At 39.0% G+C, this 18,978-nt stretch overlaps 1 protein-coding gene across 1 annotated transcript in view; it reads right to left on the bottom strand.

Annotated features, from left to right (window-relative positions):
• Positions 1 to 3,396: 3,396 nt before the first annotated feature.
• Positions 3,397 to 18,978, bottom strand: part of CDC40 (cell division cycle 40) — a 48,374-nt gene continuing 32,792 nt past the window's right edge. Inside the window, exons 9-15 of the mRNA XM_056125257.1 lie at positions 18,160 to 18,205; positions 15,617 to 15,718; positions 14,533 to 14,648; positions 13,968 to 14,101; positions 8,933 to 9,009; positions 7,392 to 7,536; positions 3,397 to 5,404 (exon numbers count right to left, since the gene is read on the bottom strand). Coding sequence (XP_055981232.1) covers positions 5,227 to 5,404; positions 7,392 to 7,536; positions 8,933 to 9,009; positions 13,968 to 14,101; positions 14,533 to 14,648; positions 15,617 to 15,718; positions 18,160 to 18,205 — 798 coding nt within the window. The 3' untranslated portion in view covers positions 3,397 to 5,226. The remainder of the gene's footprint in view (positions 5,405 to 7,391; positions 7,537 to 8,932; positions 9,010 to 13,967; positions 14,102 to 14,532; positions 14,649 to 15,616; positions 15,719 to 18,159; positions 18,206 to 18,978) is intronic.

Genomic DNA, 18,978 nt, shown 5'->3' with positions numbered 1-18,978 from the left:
GAATCAGACCCAGGTCTCTGCATGCAAAGCTTCTATTCAGCCTGTTGAACTCTTTCCAGCCACTTCCTATGATCTTTTGGTACTAATATCCAGAAAACACACGTTTGTCAGCGTATTAAACTACAAACATGGGGACTATTTCTGTTAATGAGAGAACTAAGGTCAGATGTGAGATTAGTACTTCTAAAGGTAGAGACTTTTAATATCGGCAAAAATGACTGAAAACACACTTTTATGACAAGATAGCTGTTCAGTGTAAAAACAAGGTGAGAGGATGTATCATGATCTTGAGACTATGGGCTCAACTCTAATGCATGAGGCCATCAGTCTGTTTTACATACAGGTTCTTTTCCTTTAAATTACTGTGTGTGTGTGGGGTGGTGGGGGCACACCTGGTGGTGCTGGGGATTCCAGCATGCAAGGCATATACTCTGTCACCTGAGCCACACCCCCAACCCCTCGGTTGTTTGAGTAAGGGATAAAACAGACATGATCCAAAGAGCTGGATGTACTCTTAAATTACCTGACTCAGTCAGAATAAGATGAAAGTCAGACAAGAAACTGACAGTTTATGAAAGATACAATTAAGTGGTGTTTTCTAGTTATAGAAGAGTAAGAGAAAGGAGGGAGTGTGATACTATTGCTAACTAGCTGCATATCAAGCAAGTCATTACCTTTCTTGGCCTATTTTTGTATTTTAGTCTGAAACATACATTTCTGAGGTTTGTTTTAGCTTGGAGAAATCTTGTTCTACGATTTTTATGTTCAGAAAGGCTTAAACAGGAAGGGTGATTTCATTTGTGCGCTATCAGTGGAACTCTGGATAAATTCAGAAGAATCCTAGTGTGGTGCAGCCTATTCAGAAGAAAAAGCTCATAAAAAAAAGATGAACCTATTTGTAGCTTTCCAACCAACAAATTCTTGTTGGAATAGGATCTTTTGAAAATTTTTTCTGGTAACCAATTCACATGGTTTCAAAAGGCATATTTCACATTATACATCTTTAAGACTGTCCTAATCAGTACCTAAAGATACTAGATGTATATACCAATGATTTTTTTTTATTACATGTACACACACACATACACACACACACACACATACATACACAAAGCGCTAAGGAGTTTTCTCACAAAAAAAAAAAAAAACAAAAAACGAAAACAAAAATTGTCTCTGTGACTTAAAGTCCAGATAAAATTGCAGTGTTTTGGTTGGAAATGTTATTTTGGCAATTCTTAAATAATTATGGCATGGAAACATGTATACAATTAACTTTCAAATATAAAAAATGAAGACATTCACATACAAACATGCAAACATATATACTATCTTTTTTCGGTTTTTTCTCAGTTTATGTACATGTAGGCCGGAGTGACAGCATAGTGGGTAGGGCATTTGCCTTGCACGCGGCCGACCTCAGTTCAATTCCTCCGTCCCTCTTCCTCAGCAAGCTACTGAGAGTATTCTGCCCGCATGGCAAAGCCTGGCAAGCTACCCGTGAATATTTGATATGCCAAAAACAGTAACAACAAGTCTCACAATGGAGATGTTACTGGTGCCCGCTCGAGCAAGTCGATGAACAATGGGAGGACAGTGGCAGTACATACATGTAGTTTCTGAGCTTCTCAGAAAATCTCAAGACTCCACTGGAACTGCTGGTCTGGTTCAGACAGAGCAAATGCCTCATAAGTCTGCCATCCCCATGTTATCCCCTGCATCGCAAAAGAAACAAAAGGACCAAATAGTACAAAAGTAAAGGCACATGCCTAGAATGTGGCTGTGGCCGAGACACTGGTTCAAAACAAAGCTCAGCATATGGTTGCCAGGCGGCCCCTGACCACTGTTGGTGTGGCCTCCAAACCAAAAACTAGATAATTAAGGACCCCATTGTTCCTCATTCTTAGAGAGAGCCTATTATCTGGGGATTTTGCTGCAAGTGCCAACTTTGATTTTAGAGGATTGAGCTGGGTAAAGCTTCTCAGTGAGAGGATGGAGGGATAGTACAGGGATTATGATGCTTGCCTTGCACGCACACCTTGGTTCCTTGGGCCTTGTGAGTACTGCTTGGGAGACTCAAATATTTAAAAAAAAATGCAAAAAAACTTTCCCAGTGAATGAAGAGGCTGTATGTATATTCATATGTGTATATATGTTATCTACTCATGTTTAAATTGTATCTTCTGCTGCTTATTTACCCAATGATCAAATTAACCATTTAAGAGCGTGTACTATGAGCCCAGTACTACGACAGCATCTTTTTGCCATTGGATCTTCTCAGGTTGGTTCCTTAGATCTCATCAATTATTTTTTTCGATCCATTCATAAATACTGCTACCAATAAAACCAGGATGTATTGTTTAAACTTCTCAAACTGTGCAACCTTTGGGGTTTTTTTTGGTTACACCCAGCATTGCCCAGGGGTTACTCCTGGGTCATGCACTCAGGAATTACTCCTGGTGGTGCTTGGGGGGCCCATATAGGATGCTGGGACTCGAACCTGGGTCAGCTGTGTGCAAGGCAAACACCTTACCCGCTGTGCTATCACTCCAGCCCCACACTGGGTTTTTGATGCTCAGTGTTCCCTGGGTCTGAGAGACCCAAATGTTATACATCTGACAGCATCGGATCTGGACACCACTTCACACTACGTTTCCCCACATCTAATTTTATCATGACCACTCCAACTCAACTGGGCCTTTGCTGAATTGACTTCTCCATCTCTGGAAGCAGCAAACACCCCAGGTGCCTGTCATGGTTCTCTGCATACTGTTGTTCAGTGACAGATTTTGTTCCCAAGAGCCAGTGCTTATTTCCAGGTTATAAATCCAAGGGTATTAGTCACCCTCAACCCATAAGGCATTCATTCAAAAATCACTCCCTATTTTCCTAATTAGAAAAGTGTCTGTTCCTGATCCTAACCCCTTATCTTAAAACTACGCTCTTATCAGGACAAAATATTCAAGCTGGTGTTTCAGTGTTTTAAGTATTCATTGGATTAAATGTCTCAGTAAAGTATCCTGTTTAACTTAACTTTTAAGAAGATATCCTGTCTTGGATGTGACAGAAAGATTGCAGTGAGGAAAAGGAGCCAAAAGATAACTACAAAAGAACTTTAAGACTATGTCCTGGAAAAGAACCCCAGTCAATGGGGTTCTAAAATGAATAGAATCAGGACTCAGCACCACCAAATGGGTAAAATATAGGGTGTGAAAACAATCTACGTGTTCTGTGGGCACTGCCCTGCATTCTATTATTTAAATAGAATAAACCCATTACTGTATCATACCCCAAAGCACCATTCTCCCCTTAAAGTCCAAATCCATTTTACAAACCGCAAATACTTTAATCTGGTATCTCAACAGAATGAAGACTTTAAAAAAGGAGACGACACAAAAATTCTGGTAACACTTTCTACAAAAAACGCTTTATTTAAAAATATGATCTTTAAAAAAAAGATGACTTATATACAGTGACTTAGTTTAGAAACATTCAAGACATGATAAAATAAACCCAACTTAAGGAACTATGATTTGTAAGATACACAATACTGACGGTGAATAAGATCATTCCAATAGATGATTAATTCTTCTTGTCCAATCACATTTCGGTAATTCACATTTATGACCAGTACTTGGGATGAAAGAACAGTTTTACTGGAATTATTTCCTTCTCTGGGAATGGCAGTCACACTTTTGCAGCAGACAGAAATAACAGCAGCTAGCAATGTACTCCTAGTTTGATGAAAACCTTTGTGTCCGATGATCCATTTCTACCACATTTAAAAAAATTTTTTTGGGGGTGGAGGGAGAGGGGCTATAGAGCCTGCTCTTCTAGAAAAGGCCTTTTTGAAGATAATAAAAATTTTTTCCCCAAAGGGAAGTTCTCCTGAACTGCTAAAACTAGTACAGGCTTCAGAGCTAATGCCCTCAGGGTATTAACACTCACCATGATCTTGGCCCCCAAGTCAGAAGTGCTCTGAGTAACTATGCAACTATCTTTTTTCAGTGTAGTACCAAAATATGTTAACCCACACCCAAATATCAGATAGAGATTGGTAATAAAAAACGAGATATGGCTTGTCAAACTCCGGTTTCTTGTCTACCTGTTCAAGACACTTAGTTGGATTTCACAATCAGACATTTGAAAACTTCTTTTTTCTTTCCAAACTGCTTAACGGGGGAAACCCTTGCCTCTCATTTACTGGACTGTCATTTTACTCAAGATTTGAAAAGAAGCTGAGTATTTTTCTAATTAAAAAAAAAAATTAAAAAAAAATCTGTGGACTATATTTACAAGCCAAATAAAATAATTCTCTAATAAAATAGACAACTTAAAAGAAATGACAAGATGATGTTTTGGACTCTGCCCTCATACTCTATCTCCTATGAGGAGTATTTCAGTAGTAGTATCTGCAAAGCAATGACCTAGGAGGAGTTAATATCTTAACGTGTAGCCAGGTCCTTACTGACAGTAAATACAAGTATATTCAAAACTCTTGGCTCAATCTTGAGTTCCAGCTTCAAAAATACTGTAAATCTCTGCTTCAACATATATACATATACATAAATTGTCTACACTGATCAAGAAAAAGAATCAAGGAAAGAACTCTGATTTTTATTTTACACTGTTTAATAACTAGAGGAATGCTGCAATCAAAAATCAAAACTGTGAGGAAGATTCCTGTCTCACAATTGAAAATATACAACAGGTCGTTAGAAACAGTTGAATCCAAGTTAGAACTTGATCCACTTGAGAGTGATTGGGGGTGGTTTACTCCTTTCAGACTAAGACGAAATTAGAACACTCTTGTTCCTTAATGCTCTTACTGCTAAAAAGGCAGGAACATGGTAACTTTCTGATCTGTCACCTCCTTTGCAATGCCATATCCATCAAGCATTCTTTTTTTGACTCCAAAAAGATCCTTATAGTCCACTGGAGGGATAAATCCAAAATGCCAAACCAAAACTACTTCTCAAATACAAAGTTAAGGTTATCCCAGGTTATCCTTGGTATAAATAACATTACAAAGAACAAAATGAAGTGAACAATGAAAAAATGAACCAAATTTACAAAGTTTTTCTGTTTCTTAAAACAACAGTTCAACTTCATATGGCCATGTAAGGAAATCATAATCTGTAAATCAAGTTGTTGTCCAACACATATACAAATTAAATATAAATATTTTGTTGGATCAAAAATGATCCTAGATAGTGAGGATTAATCCTGTTAATCCCACAATTTAATAAGACCATCCCAGCCACATGTTATGACTTTAGATGTTTCATGAGGGTGCCACACAGCACCTATACACACTTTATCATGAGCTTTAAACCGACTGTAGAGTTTTGTGGTCTTCCAGTCCCAGATGTTTAATTTTCCATTCCCATCTCCTGAAATTACATAGCTACAAGGGGGCAAAAAAATTCAATTATTCAAACACCTTAAGTTGGTAAAGTAGAAGAACAGAGAAAGAGTTTATACTTTTTACTATAACAACAACAAAAATCAAAGTAAGCTTATAATGCTCCATGAGACCAGAACATAACAAATTTCAAAGTACCAAACTAAGAGTAACAAAATTAATGCATGAATCCGATAGTATAGCAGGTAAGGCACTTGCCCTGTATGTGGGGAACCTGAGTTTGATCCTTGGCATCCTATATGGTTCTCTGAGCCCCACTAGTAGTAAACCCTGAGCATGGAGCCAGGAGGAAGTCTTGAGCACTACCGGGTATGACCCCAAAATAAAAACAAAATTTCTATTAACTTGGAAAATTCAGAGATCCAGAGGCCACTGATCTCAATGTGTACCTCTAGACCAGGGGAGGGTAATCTTTTATTCTGCCAAGGGCAATTTAAACATATTTAAAGTATTATCAAGGGCCAGGCATAGCTCAGACATGGGAAGCCGACCAGAAGCAACTGTGCATAGTGAAACCAGGCTCAGACACCTTGTTACTTTCTATGGCTTGTGGGTCGGACATTCCCCACTCTTTGCTCTAGACAATCAGAAAGTTCTATCACTGTATCACTGTCATCCTGTTGTTCATCGACTGCCTTGAGCATGCACCAGTAACGTCTCCTTCCTCCTAACCTGAGATTTTAGAAAGTGCCACATTCGAGGCTCTTTCAGGGTCAGGAGAATGAGACCCATCATTGTTACTGAATATGCCATGGGGCGTTTGCCAGACTCTGCCGTGTGGGCAGGATACTTTAGGTAGCCTGCCAGGTACTCCAAGCAAGAACTAGATAATAAAATGTTGCGCGGCCGCAAATGCAGCCGCATGCTTCCAGGAGCTGGGTTTTATAGTCTCTGGGTCTTGGAACTGAGCTCCCGGAAGAGAACAGCACAGAGTCTCCTGACTCCGTGCTGGTTGTCCTCATGGGGGCCCCTCAAAGGAGGCCCCTCCCCACCCCAAGCAGAGCCCTGGCAGCTTAAGACCTCCAGTTCCAGCCACAGCCATGCTTAAGACCACTCTCCCCACGTTTGGATGAGCCTCATGCATGAAGAAACCGGAAGAGGAACCCAGGTGTGTGGGACCTGGGGCACAGATCTCCAAGCCTGCTCAGATTGGGACTGGGCCTCCTCCACCAGATCCACCATCTTCCAGTATGCAGGCGTTACACCCACCAACTGCTCCCGGCACCGTGTAATCCCATCAAAGGCAAGACCAAGACTATAAAACCCAGCTCCTGGAAGAGAACAGCACAGAGTCTCCTGCCTCCGCGCCTGGCTGCCAGATAGTTCTATAGAACCAACAAACATGTGTAGGTCCATCTACAATAGTAGACTATTACCTCCATCAATTTAGAGAGGGGAAACTATTATTTGACTATGTCTAGGACTGACTCAGTGGTGAGAATCTAAGGCCCAATTATACACAAGGTTATAGGATCTGGACTACTTATACCTATGCTTTTTTAGCTAAGCATGGGGAATGAATCTAGAGTTTCATTCTTAAAAAGACTCTAGGTTTCACAAATCAAGTGTGACCTAGAAATGTTCAGAAGCTCAATTTCAGGTGTAGCCCTGAAAAGCAACGGCAAAGTTGTTAAATTCAACATTGCAAAACACGATTCTTTCAATCCCAGCAATATACTGTTAACGGTTGTCCTAGTCTTGTTCAGAAAAAGCAGAAAGACAATAAGGCACTCCCTATACAGACATGGATTTAATATATAGTTAAAGGGTATTGATGCTCTTAAGCCATATAAGGAGACGGAATAAAGAACTTAAAAAAGCAAAATGTAATTTTTATGACTCTTTCCTGCTTTTTCTGGCATCCTGACAACCTGAACAGGTCTCATACAACTATATGTGATTTGTAAATTGTTACAACTGTAGTTTATATAATCATAGTTGAATATGAGACTAGGAGATTTAAACTTACCTCATGTCTGGGGAAAAGTCCACTTGACAGGCATAACCTGCAACCATGTGGCCTTTAAATATTTTTTTCTTATTTAATCTAAATCTGTTCTGTGCTCCAAATATTAAGATTTGGTTATCCATTGATTGGCATGCTAGCCATTTCCCTGTGAATTAAATGAAAATTTTTTTAGAGAAAGAAAAAAACAAAGAGATATTTTATTTTCTAAACATAAGAATGAATTTACCATAGTAATTACAGACTATTATAAATATTTTGTTAGTTAAGAGAGTTATGCTTTAAAAACAATCTAATGGACTTTGCTCATACAGTGCTACTTTACTGAGTACTCGCCATTTAAAGCTCTTTTGGTGGCTAAATAAGGATATACATGAATTTTGAGTTTGGCATTAATATAACTAAAATTTTGTGAGTGTGTAATAAGTATCAACAGAACAATCACAGGAAGGGAAAAAAGACTTGCTCTGTTTTAATTATTTTAGAAAAAGAAAAAAGTAAGTCCAGGTGATAGAAACTAGGATTATTAAGTCAAACTGTACAAAATATGATTTAAAAAAAATTGTAGTGATGCTGAAAGGCCAGGATGCACTGAAGCCCTTAAAAACCTGAAACTGCAGAATGTTTTTGATCCTGTATATACTAGTAGACATTAAACAGTATTCACAGTTGAAGTGGGTAAATAGCCTTGTTGAAGATGGGCCTAATATTTGTAATGGATGGCAAATACACCACAAGGGGCTAAAGAGTAAGTCAAGCTTCGAATGTAGGAGACCTGGTTTCAACCCTCAGCACTGGAACAGGGGTTGGCCCCAAACTAAAAGAAAACCAAGCCAAACAACAACAACAACAACAACAACAACAACAACAACAACAAAAGAACCCAGAGCACATGAACTACGATGTAGTGCCAAATGTGAGAAAATATCTAATATGATTAGAACAGCTCTCTCCTGAAAATCATTTGGCATCTGACAAAAGATTACCAGTTTTACTGCAGCAGCTGTCCCAAAGAGTCAACTATCTGCTGCCTTCTCTTGCTCTACATTCACAGAAGCCATGAGGTGATAGTGTTAACAATGTGGTCCAAACATCAAATCCTCCCCTTTCATACCATCATGTAGAGTTGTAATCACGTCAGTATATGGTTATTTGCTCTAGTACAAATTACCCAGTATTTAAGAGGTAATGGATCACTGAGTAGAATACATTATTACAGATTTATCTTTTTATTTTCACCGGAGACCATTTTTAATAGTGAATTGCTAAGGTGTTCTCAGTATGGGAAATCAGACCAAAATTTTCTATCCCTGAAAGAAAAAGAGCTCACAATAAATTTACTAAAAGAATGGCTGAACATGATTATGCTTGAAGAATTATTAGGAAAAAAAAACCCACCCACTTCTCACTTGAAAGATGCCTAGTTAGTTACAAATCAGTTTTTCTTTTATGTTTGACAAACTTCCCTTGGGAGGGTAGGGCCACATACAGAAACCACACTGTGTCATAGAAGCACATTCACAAATATGTATCTAGTAACTCACCGTTTGGAGATAAAGTCACTGCAGGCATAGAGTGCATACTGGGTTCTGCTATATACTTAAAATCCACAGGGATGTCCCTAAAAATTAAAAATAGTACAGCAGAATAAATAAGTTTAAAAGGCCCCCCTGAGAAGAATCATTTCAAAACAAAGGGGGCATTCCTGAAATTATATATTTTAAGAAACCTTTAATGAAACTGACTGAAAGTCACAGAATGAAATTCTATTGCTTATTTTAAATCATTAACTTCACAAATGACTTTCTGTGATAACAATGTTCTACTTTTCATTTTAAAACTGTATTTGATTTTAAACTTTGGCCTTTACGTTAAAAAAAAATTCTGTTACTAACAGTTGCTTGATAATGAACTAACTCGTCTAAAATGCACCCTTGGTAGCTAATGAAGTTGTCTGTGGCAAGCCCACGGGGAAGTGTCTTACTTTTGCCTGCCAGTCAGCCTTAACTGGTTCCTCTGCAAACAGCTGAGTACAAAGGGCCCTCAGCAGTGCAAGTGGATGGCAGGTAAAGCTCAACAGGATTTGCAAGCAAGTCGAGTTCATTCAGAAACAGATTTCTAGATTGATAAGGGAGATTAGGTACTTGAAGTCTGGGCAACTGCTGCTGCTTCTTTCTTTTTCCTGGGCAGAGGCATACCTGGCAGTGCTCAAGTCTTAGTCCTGGGGGTGCTCGTGGGAATGTATGGGGTGCCCGTGGGAATGTATGGGGTGCCAGGGATCGAACCATATGGGTGCTGGCTGTGTGCAAATCAAGCGCCCTAATTACTGTACTGTCTCAGGCCCCGTGGGAAGCTTCTATTTTCAATTTATAAGTATTCCAAAAGTGGGTAATTCAGGAGAAGGGCATTGAGAAAAATCGCAGGTGAGTAAAACACAGGATAAAAGGAAAACAAAAACAAAACTAGTCGCCTAAATACTGATCCATCATTGGAAGCCGTAACTGCCTTTTTATCTTGGCCACTGGCCATAATAAAGACACTGTGGTGGTGGTGAGGTGCAGTTACACTGCATGCTGAAAGCCTAAATGTTACCACACCCAAAACCAAGTTACCTCAGTAAAAGTAACACTAAAAAAAAAAAAAAACACCCCAAAACCAAAAAACCTTTTAAGTAATTTTGAAGTATCTTGGTCTTGTTGTTTTTCATGAGAACAAATGTTTTTTTAATGTGTAATAAATGTAATCTAATGAGTAGCACAGACTATGAGATAGCGATTTCAATTCCAAACTCAGGTACAAGATTGGAAAATAATAATTTGCCTTTGGTAAGGGTTTTCTCTATTGATGTAACCAACCAGAAGAAAAAACTTCTGTCATCATCTTGACTAGAGAAAAAGTTTCAGTGAACAGAATTATTTGATAAATATCCAACCCTTAACACTGCTAAGGTCCCAGGTAGGAAATGACATTTAGAATGAAAAAAAAAAAAGTGTTAAAACACTTCAATCTGGAAACGGTTTGATCATTGCCCCCTTCCTGATTTAATTACTGTGGCTAATAATTTCATAACATGAGTTAACATGAGGGGAGGACATTTTTCAAACTAAAACAGACCAGGTTCACATCAATGAATGATTTACTAAAACAAAACAAAACAAAAAAACAAAAAAAACAAAAACAAAACAAACAAAAACCAAAACCTTACAGAGGCCCCCTTGTTTCGACTCTTGGTACAATGAGATCTAGGATTCAAAACTGAATTTGAACATACTATGGATTTTATTTCTTCTACTAAAAACGCCTGCTAGGCTGTTATATTTTTAAAAAAAAATCACTTTCCTAATTAAGAAGGATTTCAACATTATATGCTAAAAACTCACATTTCACAAAGAATCCTTAGTTCAAAAATTAAGTACTTGAAGGACTGAAGTGACAGTATATCAGGTTGGGCACCTGCCTGCACATGGCTGACTGTGTTTGATCCCTGGCATCCCATATGGTCCCCTGAGCACTGCCAGGAGTAATTCCTGAGTGCAGAGCCAGGAATAAGCTTTGAACATTGCTGGGTTGTTCTACCCCCGCCCCCCAACCAAGAAACTACTTTTAAAAATAATAAAAATCTTTAGAGTTTTGAAAAGATAAATAGTACTGTCAATTTTTGCAAAATTGCCATTTCTTGGTAAATTGCCTTTACACCCATCAGTGCTTATGGGTCATTCCTGGTGATGCTTAGGGAACCAAATGCAGTGCCAGGACAGACCCAGGCCTTCCACAGGAAAATCACAGGCCCAACCCATTGAGCTATAGCTCTTCAGCTCTGAAAAATATTTGTACAGAATAAATGTCTTCACATATCTATGAAATTTCAAGGATTTATTAGAAACTTAGAAAATCAGAGATTACTAAATATCTCATTTTACTCAATTCAAAACTCTAACATAATCTGTACAGTACTGTTTAATCAAACCAAATGTTTTGCATATTTGCTCTCCTTTCACTATATAATAAAGGGCATGAGTTTGGCAAACACTACTATGAAGACAGTTTTCCTATTGCTGTGGTCAGTTCTGACTTGGAGGTGGAAGGGCCTCCCCTCTCTTCCATTCAAGCTGCCAATACTGTTACCAAACTGACTTTAAGAGGGGATGTGGCTCTATGAGAGTACATGCCTTGTAACTGTGAGGCTCTGGCTTCGAGTCACAGGAACACGAACACACACAGACACATACACACACACACACACAGATTTCTGGGGCACTGTTCGTGTTGAGGGATCTTTCTGGGAACTCTGAGGTGGTTTTCTATTCATGTGATCTTCACATTTATTCCTTCCAGACCCATCAAGCAAGAGACAAACTTCTTTTTTCTTTGCACTGGGCGAGAGTCATTCTATGACTCTCTATTCTACTGTCAAGATGGTGGGAATTTTTACAATGTGTACATATATTGAATCATTATGTTCTACACTCAATATATCACAATTTTTTCAATCACATGTCAAAAAGGCTAAAAACAAATACATTTAAAACAACCCCCTTCGAATTAGGCTTTGGAAGCAACTTGATTTATGTTTGAATTCTGGGCCTTTCATATCCTACAGAACCTCAGGCAAATGACTTCATCTAACTTGGATTCCTTTTCTGAAAGGGACTGACAAATCTACCGAGTTCACAAATGGCTCTGTGCATCAGCTGCAGCAGCTCACATAAAATGCTCAGCCTGTGCTGCACACAAAAAGGGCTCGAAAAATAAGTATCATTAGTAACTATGACCACTTAGCTATAACTATATAACTATACACACTTAGCTAGTCAGTGTGTATTGTGGGCTGGTGGTGGGGCCAGATGGAGAACATGACTGCCAATGCTTTCTCTCCTGCTTAAGAACTTGTCAGGGAAGAGGAAAATAAGCCCGCACTAAAATAAGAATGCCACAAGCTGCAGCAAGCAAAGGGCAGTGTGGGATGCGTGGATGACAGAGGGGAGGCACCTGTTCTCTCGGGTGGATGGAGGCGGTGGCTCTGCCTTTGGGTGAGGGCATTGCCAGCAAGTCAGAGTACTGACTTCCAGAGTATTCCTAAGCTCTGACCCGTGAAAACAAGACAACATGCTAACTTCACCTCTAATTTAGTACAAATTATTTTGCTGGTCTCTATTCTATTTTAGAAGACATAAACTGCTTTCTTCAAGCTGTTAATTGGTGCAGCATTTAAGAATTTACCTATTTCTTTTATGCTATCCCCTACTTAAAAATATACTATTACCGGTGACAGAAATATAAAAAAGTTAACTATAAGCAAACTATTAAAGAAAATAAAATAATCTCCATAGAGTTATGCAGATGATTTAAGGTGTGTCATATGAAACTTGGTGTCTACCAGATTCTCTGCCTTTAGCCTCATTTCTGAGGCCAGGAAGATCTTATATCTTATATCTTGAGTTACAAGATAGACTTGAACACTGACCTGAAGAATGATATCAAGGTAATATATAAAATACAGTCAATTCTACACTAACTGGGGGTAATTTGGAGGGGTGTAGTGGTGGTTAGGGTGGGAGAAAATGCAACTGACTCACAAAAGTCTTCAATTATCCAAATTGCCCTGACAATGGATAAGAAACTGCTCCAGTTCCCAAAGGGCTCCTTTTCCTAGAGGAATCTATAGCCTGCAGTTCAAGGCTTTCCATGTTCTAAAGCAGTCCATTTTCTGTGTCTGGAAAGTCACCCAGGTGGAGTGGTGCTTCTAAATGATGAGAAAAGCAAAATGGGTTTTATACAAAGGTTTTTTTTTGTTTCTTTTTGGGCCATACCTGGTGATGCTCAGGTGTAACTCCTGAATCTGCACTCAGGAATTACTCCTGGCAGTGCTTGGGGACCCACATGGTAAAAGACAAAAGATTTGTATGATCTAAAGAGAAGCCAGAATATTGGGAAACCATTTGGGATGTTTATGATTGAACCCAGGTCGGTTACATGCAAAGCAAGCTCCACATCTGCTGTACTATCTCTCCAATCCTGCAAACATTCTTTTTAACAAAAATATTATTATGAACTTCATTGCAAATAAACTATGGAACATGAAAATAGCTTTATAATTCTTCACCAGGAAAATAAAACCTATTCAATATATGCTGAAGATATTCTACAAATAAATTTTGTTTTCAGTACTGAATAAGCATAATGAAGACATTAAAAAAATTAAGGCACTTCTCAATATTTTCTTTGGGTTGGGTGTGATGTCAAGATCTAATGCTCCAGCCCTAGTGAAATCAATGCAGTCTATTCATTTGTGGCCCCTAGTTCTCAGTCTTTCTTAACAAAGAATGTAAAACAGTAAGTATAAACTATGTACTACGAGAAATATCAATCAAAATACATACCCTTCAGATAGACTCTCCCAAGACTATGGAAAATAGCACGTTTACGTTATCTTCATATTCTGGATATTTAGTTACAACAATTTCCCAGGTAAGCCAGACAGCACAGGTGTGTAAATATTCAAATGGTGGCATATTATCAGGCTTTGCCTTGTCTACATATTTTTAAATTGTAATCTATTTTTATTTTACTGAAACTCACCATTCCCAAACTCTTAAGCTCTTATCATCAGATGTGCTCACGAATCTCCTATTCTCATCAACAAAAACAATGGTGTTGACAGCTCCCAAATGCCGATCATATTCCTGTACAATTTCTCCACTTCGAATGTCCCACTGTGTATCAAACAAGAAAAAAGGAAAAGACAAAGGGGAATCAGATTTATAAAAATGAATACTGAGGATAATTAATGGAAAGTGGAAAAAGAAAAGATCTCTGACATGTTTCTATGAAATTACTTTTTGAACTAGATTAGAACATTAGTAGTCCCTAAAAGCAGCAAATCTTAAGCAAGTTAATATATTCCTTATTCCATCTTCTGATACAACCGAAAGCTTAGGAATCTTAATAAAAATACTACAAAAAAGAAAGATAGGGCCAGGAAGATAGATTGAGTGGCAGAGCATATGCTAAGCATGTGCAAACTTCTGGGTTCAATCACTGGCACCACATGGCCCCTAAGAACTCCTGGATGTAGCCCTGGTGGTCCCTAAGTACCACCAGGTGTGGTTTCTATTAAACAACAACAACAAAAGGCAAAACTTACTTGCACAATCTTTTTATCAGACATTCCAGCCACAAAGAGATTTTGCTTATCTTCATCAGGATTAAATTTGACACAGTATGGTACTTTTCGGTTTGTAAATCTTGATATACATTGTCCTACAACCAAAAATCCAAGTTAAACCAGGTAATATAAATGTCACCACTCAAAGGACAACCCTACTTAAGAGCCAGAGATCATCAGCTTAATAGATTTTGAGGACTGGCAGGCTGCTTGTTTTACTATAAATCACTGTTTCTGTCCAGAATTTTAATTAAAAATAATTTTTTCAAAAGTAAATCTGTGTCATCAAATCTGTAGAATAAAGCTCTCCAGTGATTCTGACGTGCAGCTAGAGAAGAGTTAAGAAAGGCAATGAAAATGGAGTCTGCATTAGAAAAGGTATGGTTTGAACTCTATTCCATACTGAGCTGTGTGTGGGATCCAGGAAAAGTTAGCCCCGTAAGCCTGCTTTCCTCACTGATAGTAATAACAGTATTTATCTCATAGGGAGACTTGATAGATCCAATGAAATACTGCCAGTGTAAGTATTTATATAATCCTGGGACGCCCTAAGCGTTCAATATACATTAGCTCTTCTTGAAATAGTGAAATAAAAGATGGCTCTCTAATTACATCAAATCATAGTAAACATTAATGCTGATGCAATTATTATCTGCGACTATATAAAATCAAAGAGGTTTTTAGAACTAGATTTCCATCAATTTGGGCAATGCCGTTTCTGCTCTTCAGATATCAAGCTTGTATTACATGTAATGCACTGTGCAAGGTGAGGTGAAAAACATCAATAATTTATGGAAGATTTCAAATTTGCTTAACTTTTATTTATGCCTACTTTATAAGTGGTATCTGGTGGAAACAGAGTTTTAACTGACAGAGTTACTTATATAGCTGAATTTCAACTCAACCAGTATATTTTTTTTCTGGTGTCAGTGGACAGTGGATGGTATGGAAATTAGAAATTTGAGAAGGTATCATTCTGCCACAGAATAATGTCTCTCACATGGTTTCACTTATAAATGTCAATTACCAAGATACATTCATGTTAGCTTTAGTGAACTCTTACCTGTCTCGGTGTCCCAGAGTTTAAGGTATCTGTCATAAGCTGCACTGAGGAACTGAGTCCCTGCAGTATTAAAGCAAATGTCTCTGACAGCTTTACTGTGACCTAGAGGCAGAAACAACAGGCATGAAGAAGAGCGAAAGCGTCTTCTCATAAAAACCTAAATATCACCAGGGAAACAGCATGACACAGTAGTTTTCAAGCCATGCTGTGAGTCAAGATTGCCGGAACCCCATCCTGTGATTCACTGACTCAGAGTGTTATATGTATAGGCTGCAAAAGGTAGGCGGGTCCCCCACCCTTTCCACAAGCTCTTCAGATGATTCTGATGCACTGCATTTAGGTATGAACCAAGAGAAAAGATGCAACTTCTTTTTCCCCTTTGAATTTGCCATGGCTATCACAATATGTAATGCATACAAAGAAAGACTAGACAGTAAAGAACTTAAGGAAACCTCATGGGCCACTTATTGTCAAGAAGAGAAATGACCATCTCAGATTTCTCACCAAGCACATGAAGTAAGCAAAGTGACTTATACCTAACATTTGTGAAATGCTATTTTGTTCAGTAACTATTTCTCAGATCATATAACCATCTTTCATAGAAATGGATTCAGATTTGAGACCGATTTTTTCTTTTTGAAAAAAAAAATACTAACTTCTACTTGGTTTTAAGATGACCTCTTGACAGTTTGTTTATTTTAAGGTGCTTTTGCTTTGATATCCACCTTGCCAATTCAATCAGCTCTTCAAAAAGTTGCAGAGACTAGAGATTCATGACTAAATATACCCATTTCCCCCTCCCTCCCCAAATCAGGATCGCCACCAATGGTGTAGGAATGTGCATGATATAAATTTCACCATACACAAAAGCCGTGAACTACTTTTGCTATCAGTGAACTCTATAAGGGCAGGAGTCCTGGTCCGTGCTACCTTCATCTTCCTAAATAGCAAAGTTTTTGTTTTCTACTGACAAACTGCCAGGGCAAAGGAATGATAGGGAACATCGCTTCTCTTGGGCTGCATCATGAGTAGTATCCACTTGTGCAGTGAGGCCCTAGAATCACAGTTACCGAAGCACTGCAGAATGGACTGCCATCTGAATCTAAAGACAAGAGTCACTACAACTCACACCAATAGTGTTTCAGTGCAGTGCTCTTAAGTTTGGAAATGTTACTAGCTTTCCCACAAAATCTGACAGACAATAAACTATTCTCTATCAAAAAGGCTAGGAAGTCACTGAGCTACTTTCTTTTTGGTCCTCGTTCTTCGTTCAGTCTCCATTTCATTCTTTTCTATTTTTAAATTCCCAACCTCTTTTCCAAGTTGACTATCTGGGTAAATACTTGCTTACTGGACTTTTTCATCTCACTGTCATGAGGTGGCTTCAACCTGTCAGAAACCTCATCGTCCTTTTGTTTGTTTCTCCAAGCTACTTCCAGAGGTGCTGTGGGACTCTGTGGTACTGGGAACTAAACTGGGGGGCTCCAGCATGCATCCCCACCCTTTGAGCTATCGATCCAGCAGTTTATTATTCTTTTTTGGGGGGAGGGCAGGGTTGGGCTGCAACAGGCTGTGCTCAGAGTTTACTTTTGGTTCCGTGCTCAGGGATCACTCCTGGTGGGTTTCAGGAGACCACGAGTCGTGCCTAGGATAGAACCAGGCTCATCCACGTGAAAGGCAAGGGCCTTACCCTATATTTCATTTCTCTGACTCCCATCCGATAGCACAGCGGTAGGGCGTTCGCCGAGTTCGATTCCTCCGCCCCTCTCGGAGAGCCCGGCAAGCTACCGAGAGTATTTGATATGCCAGACACAGTAACAACAAAGTCTCCAATGGAGACGTTACTGGGCCCGCTCGAGCAAATCGACGATCAACGGGAGGGCCTGACTCCCATCATCCTCTCATGGTCCCTCTCACAGTGAATTCATCTAGCCAGCTGAGCAATCCTAGATTTTTGCCTCATGTTTCCCAAGCATTTTCAGGTACTAAGCCTCACTGGATCATTCCCTTCCTCTCCATTTTTGCAGCTCTAGCTCGAGCTCTCATCTCTATTCTAGACCAATAAAATAATCTTGCAATTCATTTCCCTGCCTCAGGCCTCTGCTGCCAAAGCAGCCTCTATATTACCATTGTGAGCTTCTTCAACTTCAAATCTGATGCTGTTGTTTCCTGTAAGAGCAGTTTAATGGCTGGCAGCCTCAGGGACCTCCAGATACAATTAACTCCCAATTAATGGTACACAAGGTCCTTCGCAGTCTACCTGCCTCCCACTACACAGCATTTCTTCTTTCTCTCACCATATCCCACACCCTGGCAATTTGAAAACACCTTTACTTCATCCAAAACAGCATATCTTCTCACACCACTTTTGTTTCTTTTGCTTTCTCTTCCTAGTTCTCTTTATGTGAGATTTACTCTCCACTTGAAAAAATGGACTTATTCTTGATTTTTTCATGTCAGGGTGGTAAAATAACTGTCAATGTCACCTTAGTTTACAAAGTTGTCCCACACAGATTTATAGCAGAAGAGAGAAGCAGCATTACCAATAAATGTTCGCAGACACCGTCTGTCTCCATAAACCTCCCACAACTGGGGGGAAAAAAAAACAACACATGTAAATAATAAATTTAATATGAAACTAAAAACAAATGGTAACTTTCAGTTAATAACAACCGTCCTTATGCCAGCTATGTGACTGCCTATCGTGTGTGTAGAAGAGACCGACCAAAGGCATTAGACATCCCTAGACATAAACTAATGTGACTGTATTGTATCTAGGTATTAGCATCTTTACTGTACTATTTAGAATACATATACACACCTACAACTTTGAAATCTGCTTTTATATGATAAAAGACATACAAACGCATCAAGAGAAAGTATGCTAACAGAGATTTTCATTTTGTTTTCTGTGTGTATGTACACAGATAAACTTATGGACAGAAATATGAAATATAGACATAGCTATTTACTCACTCATCTAACTAGCTATATCTATTTGCCTATAGATAAGCAGGGTTTTTTTTTTCCTCTCTCCCGTAGTGTTAGGAACTGAATCCAGGGTCTAACACTAAATGAGGTAACTGGCCTCCATTGATGTATTTTTATACAATGAAAAATTTCCATTACTAATATCCAAGAGGAGGGTAAAAAGGGGCCAGGAGGATAGGTCAATGGTTAGAAGCTTGCTACAAGTGTGTGTGGGAGGTGAAGGGCACAGGTATAGGTTACCTGATAACCTTTCATTATCTGTATTGCAAACCATAAGGCCCAAAAGGAGGGTGATGGAAGGAAGGGGAGGGGAGGGGGGATGGGGAGAAGGGAGAGGGGGAGAGGGAGAGAGGGAGCGAGGGCAGGGAGAG

The sequence above is a fragment of the Sorex fumeus genome, unplaced genomic scaffold, assembly GCF_029834395.1.
Source record: "Sorex fumeus unplaced genomic scaffold, SorFum_2.1 ptg000054l, whole genome shotgun sequence".
Lineage (NCBI taxonomy): Eukaryota > Metazoa > Chordata > Mammalia > Eulipotyphla > Soricidae > Sorex > Sorex fumeus.
Note: the sequence above shows the minus strand (reverse complement) of the source record. Positions and strands in the feature narration are given on the sequence as shown.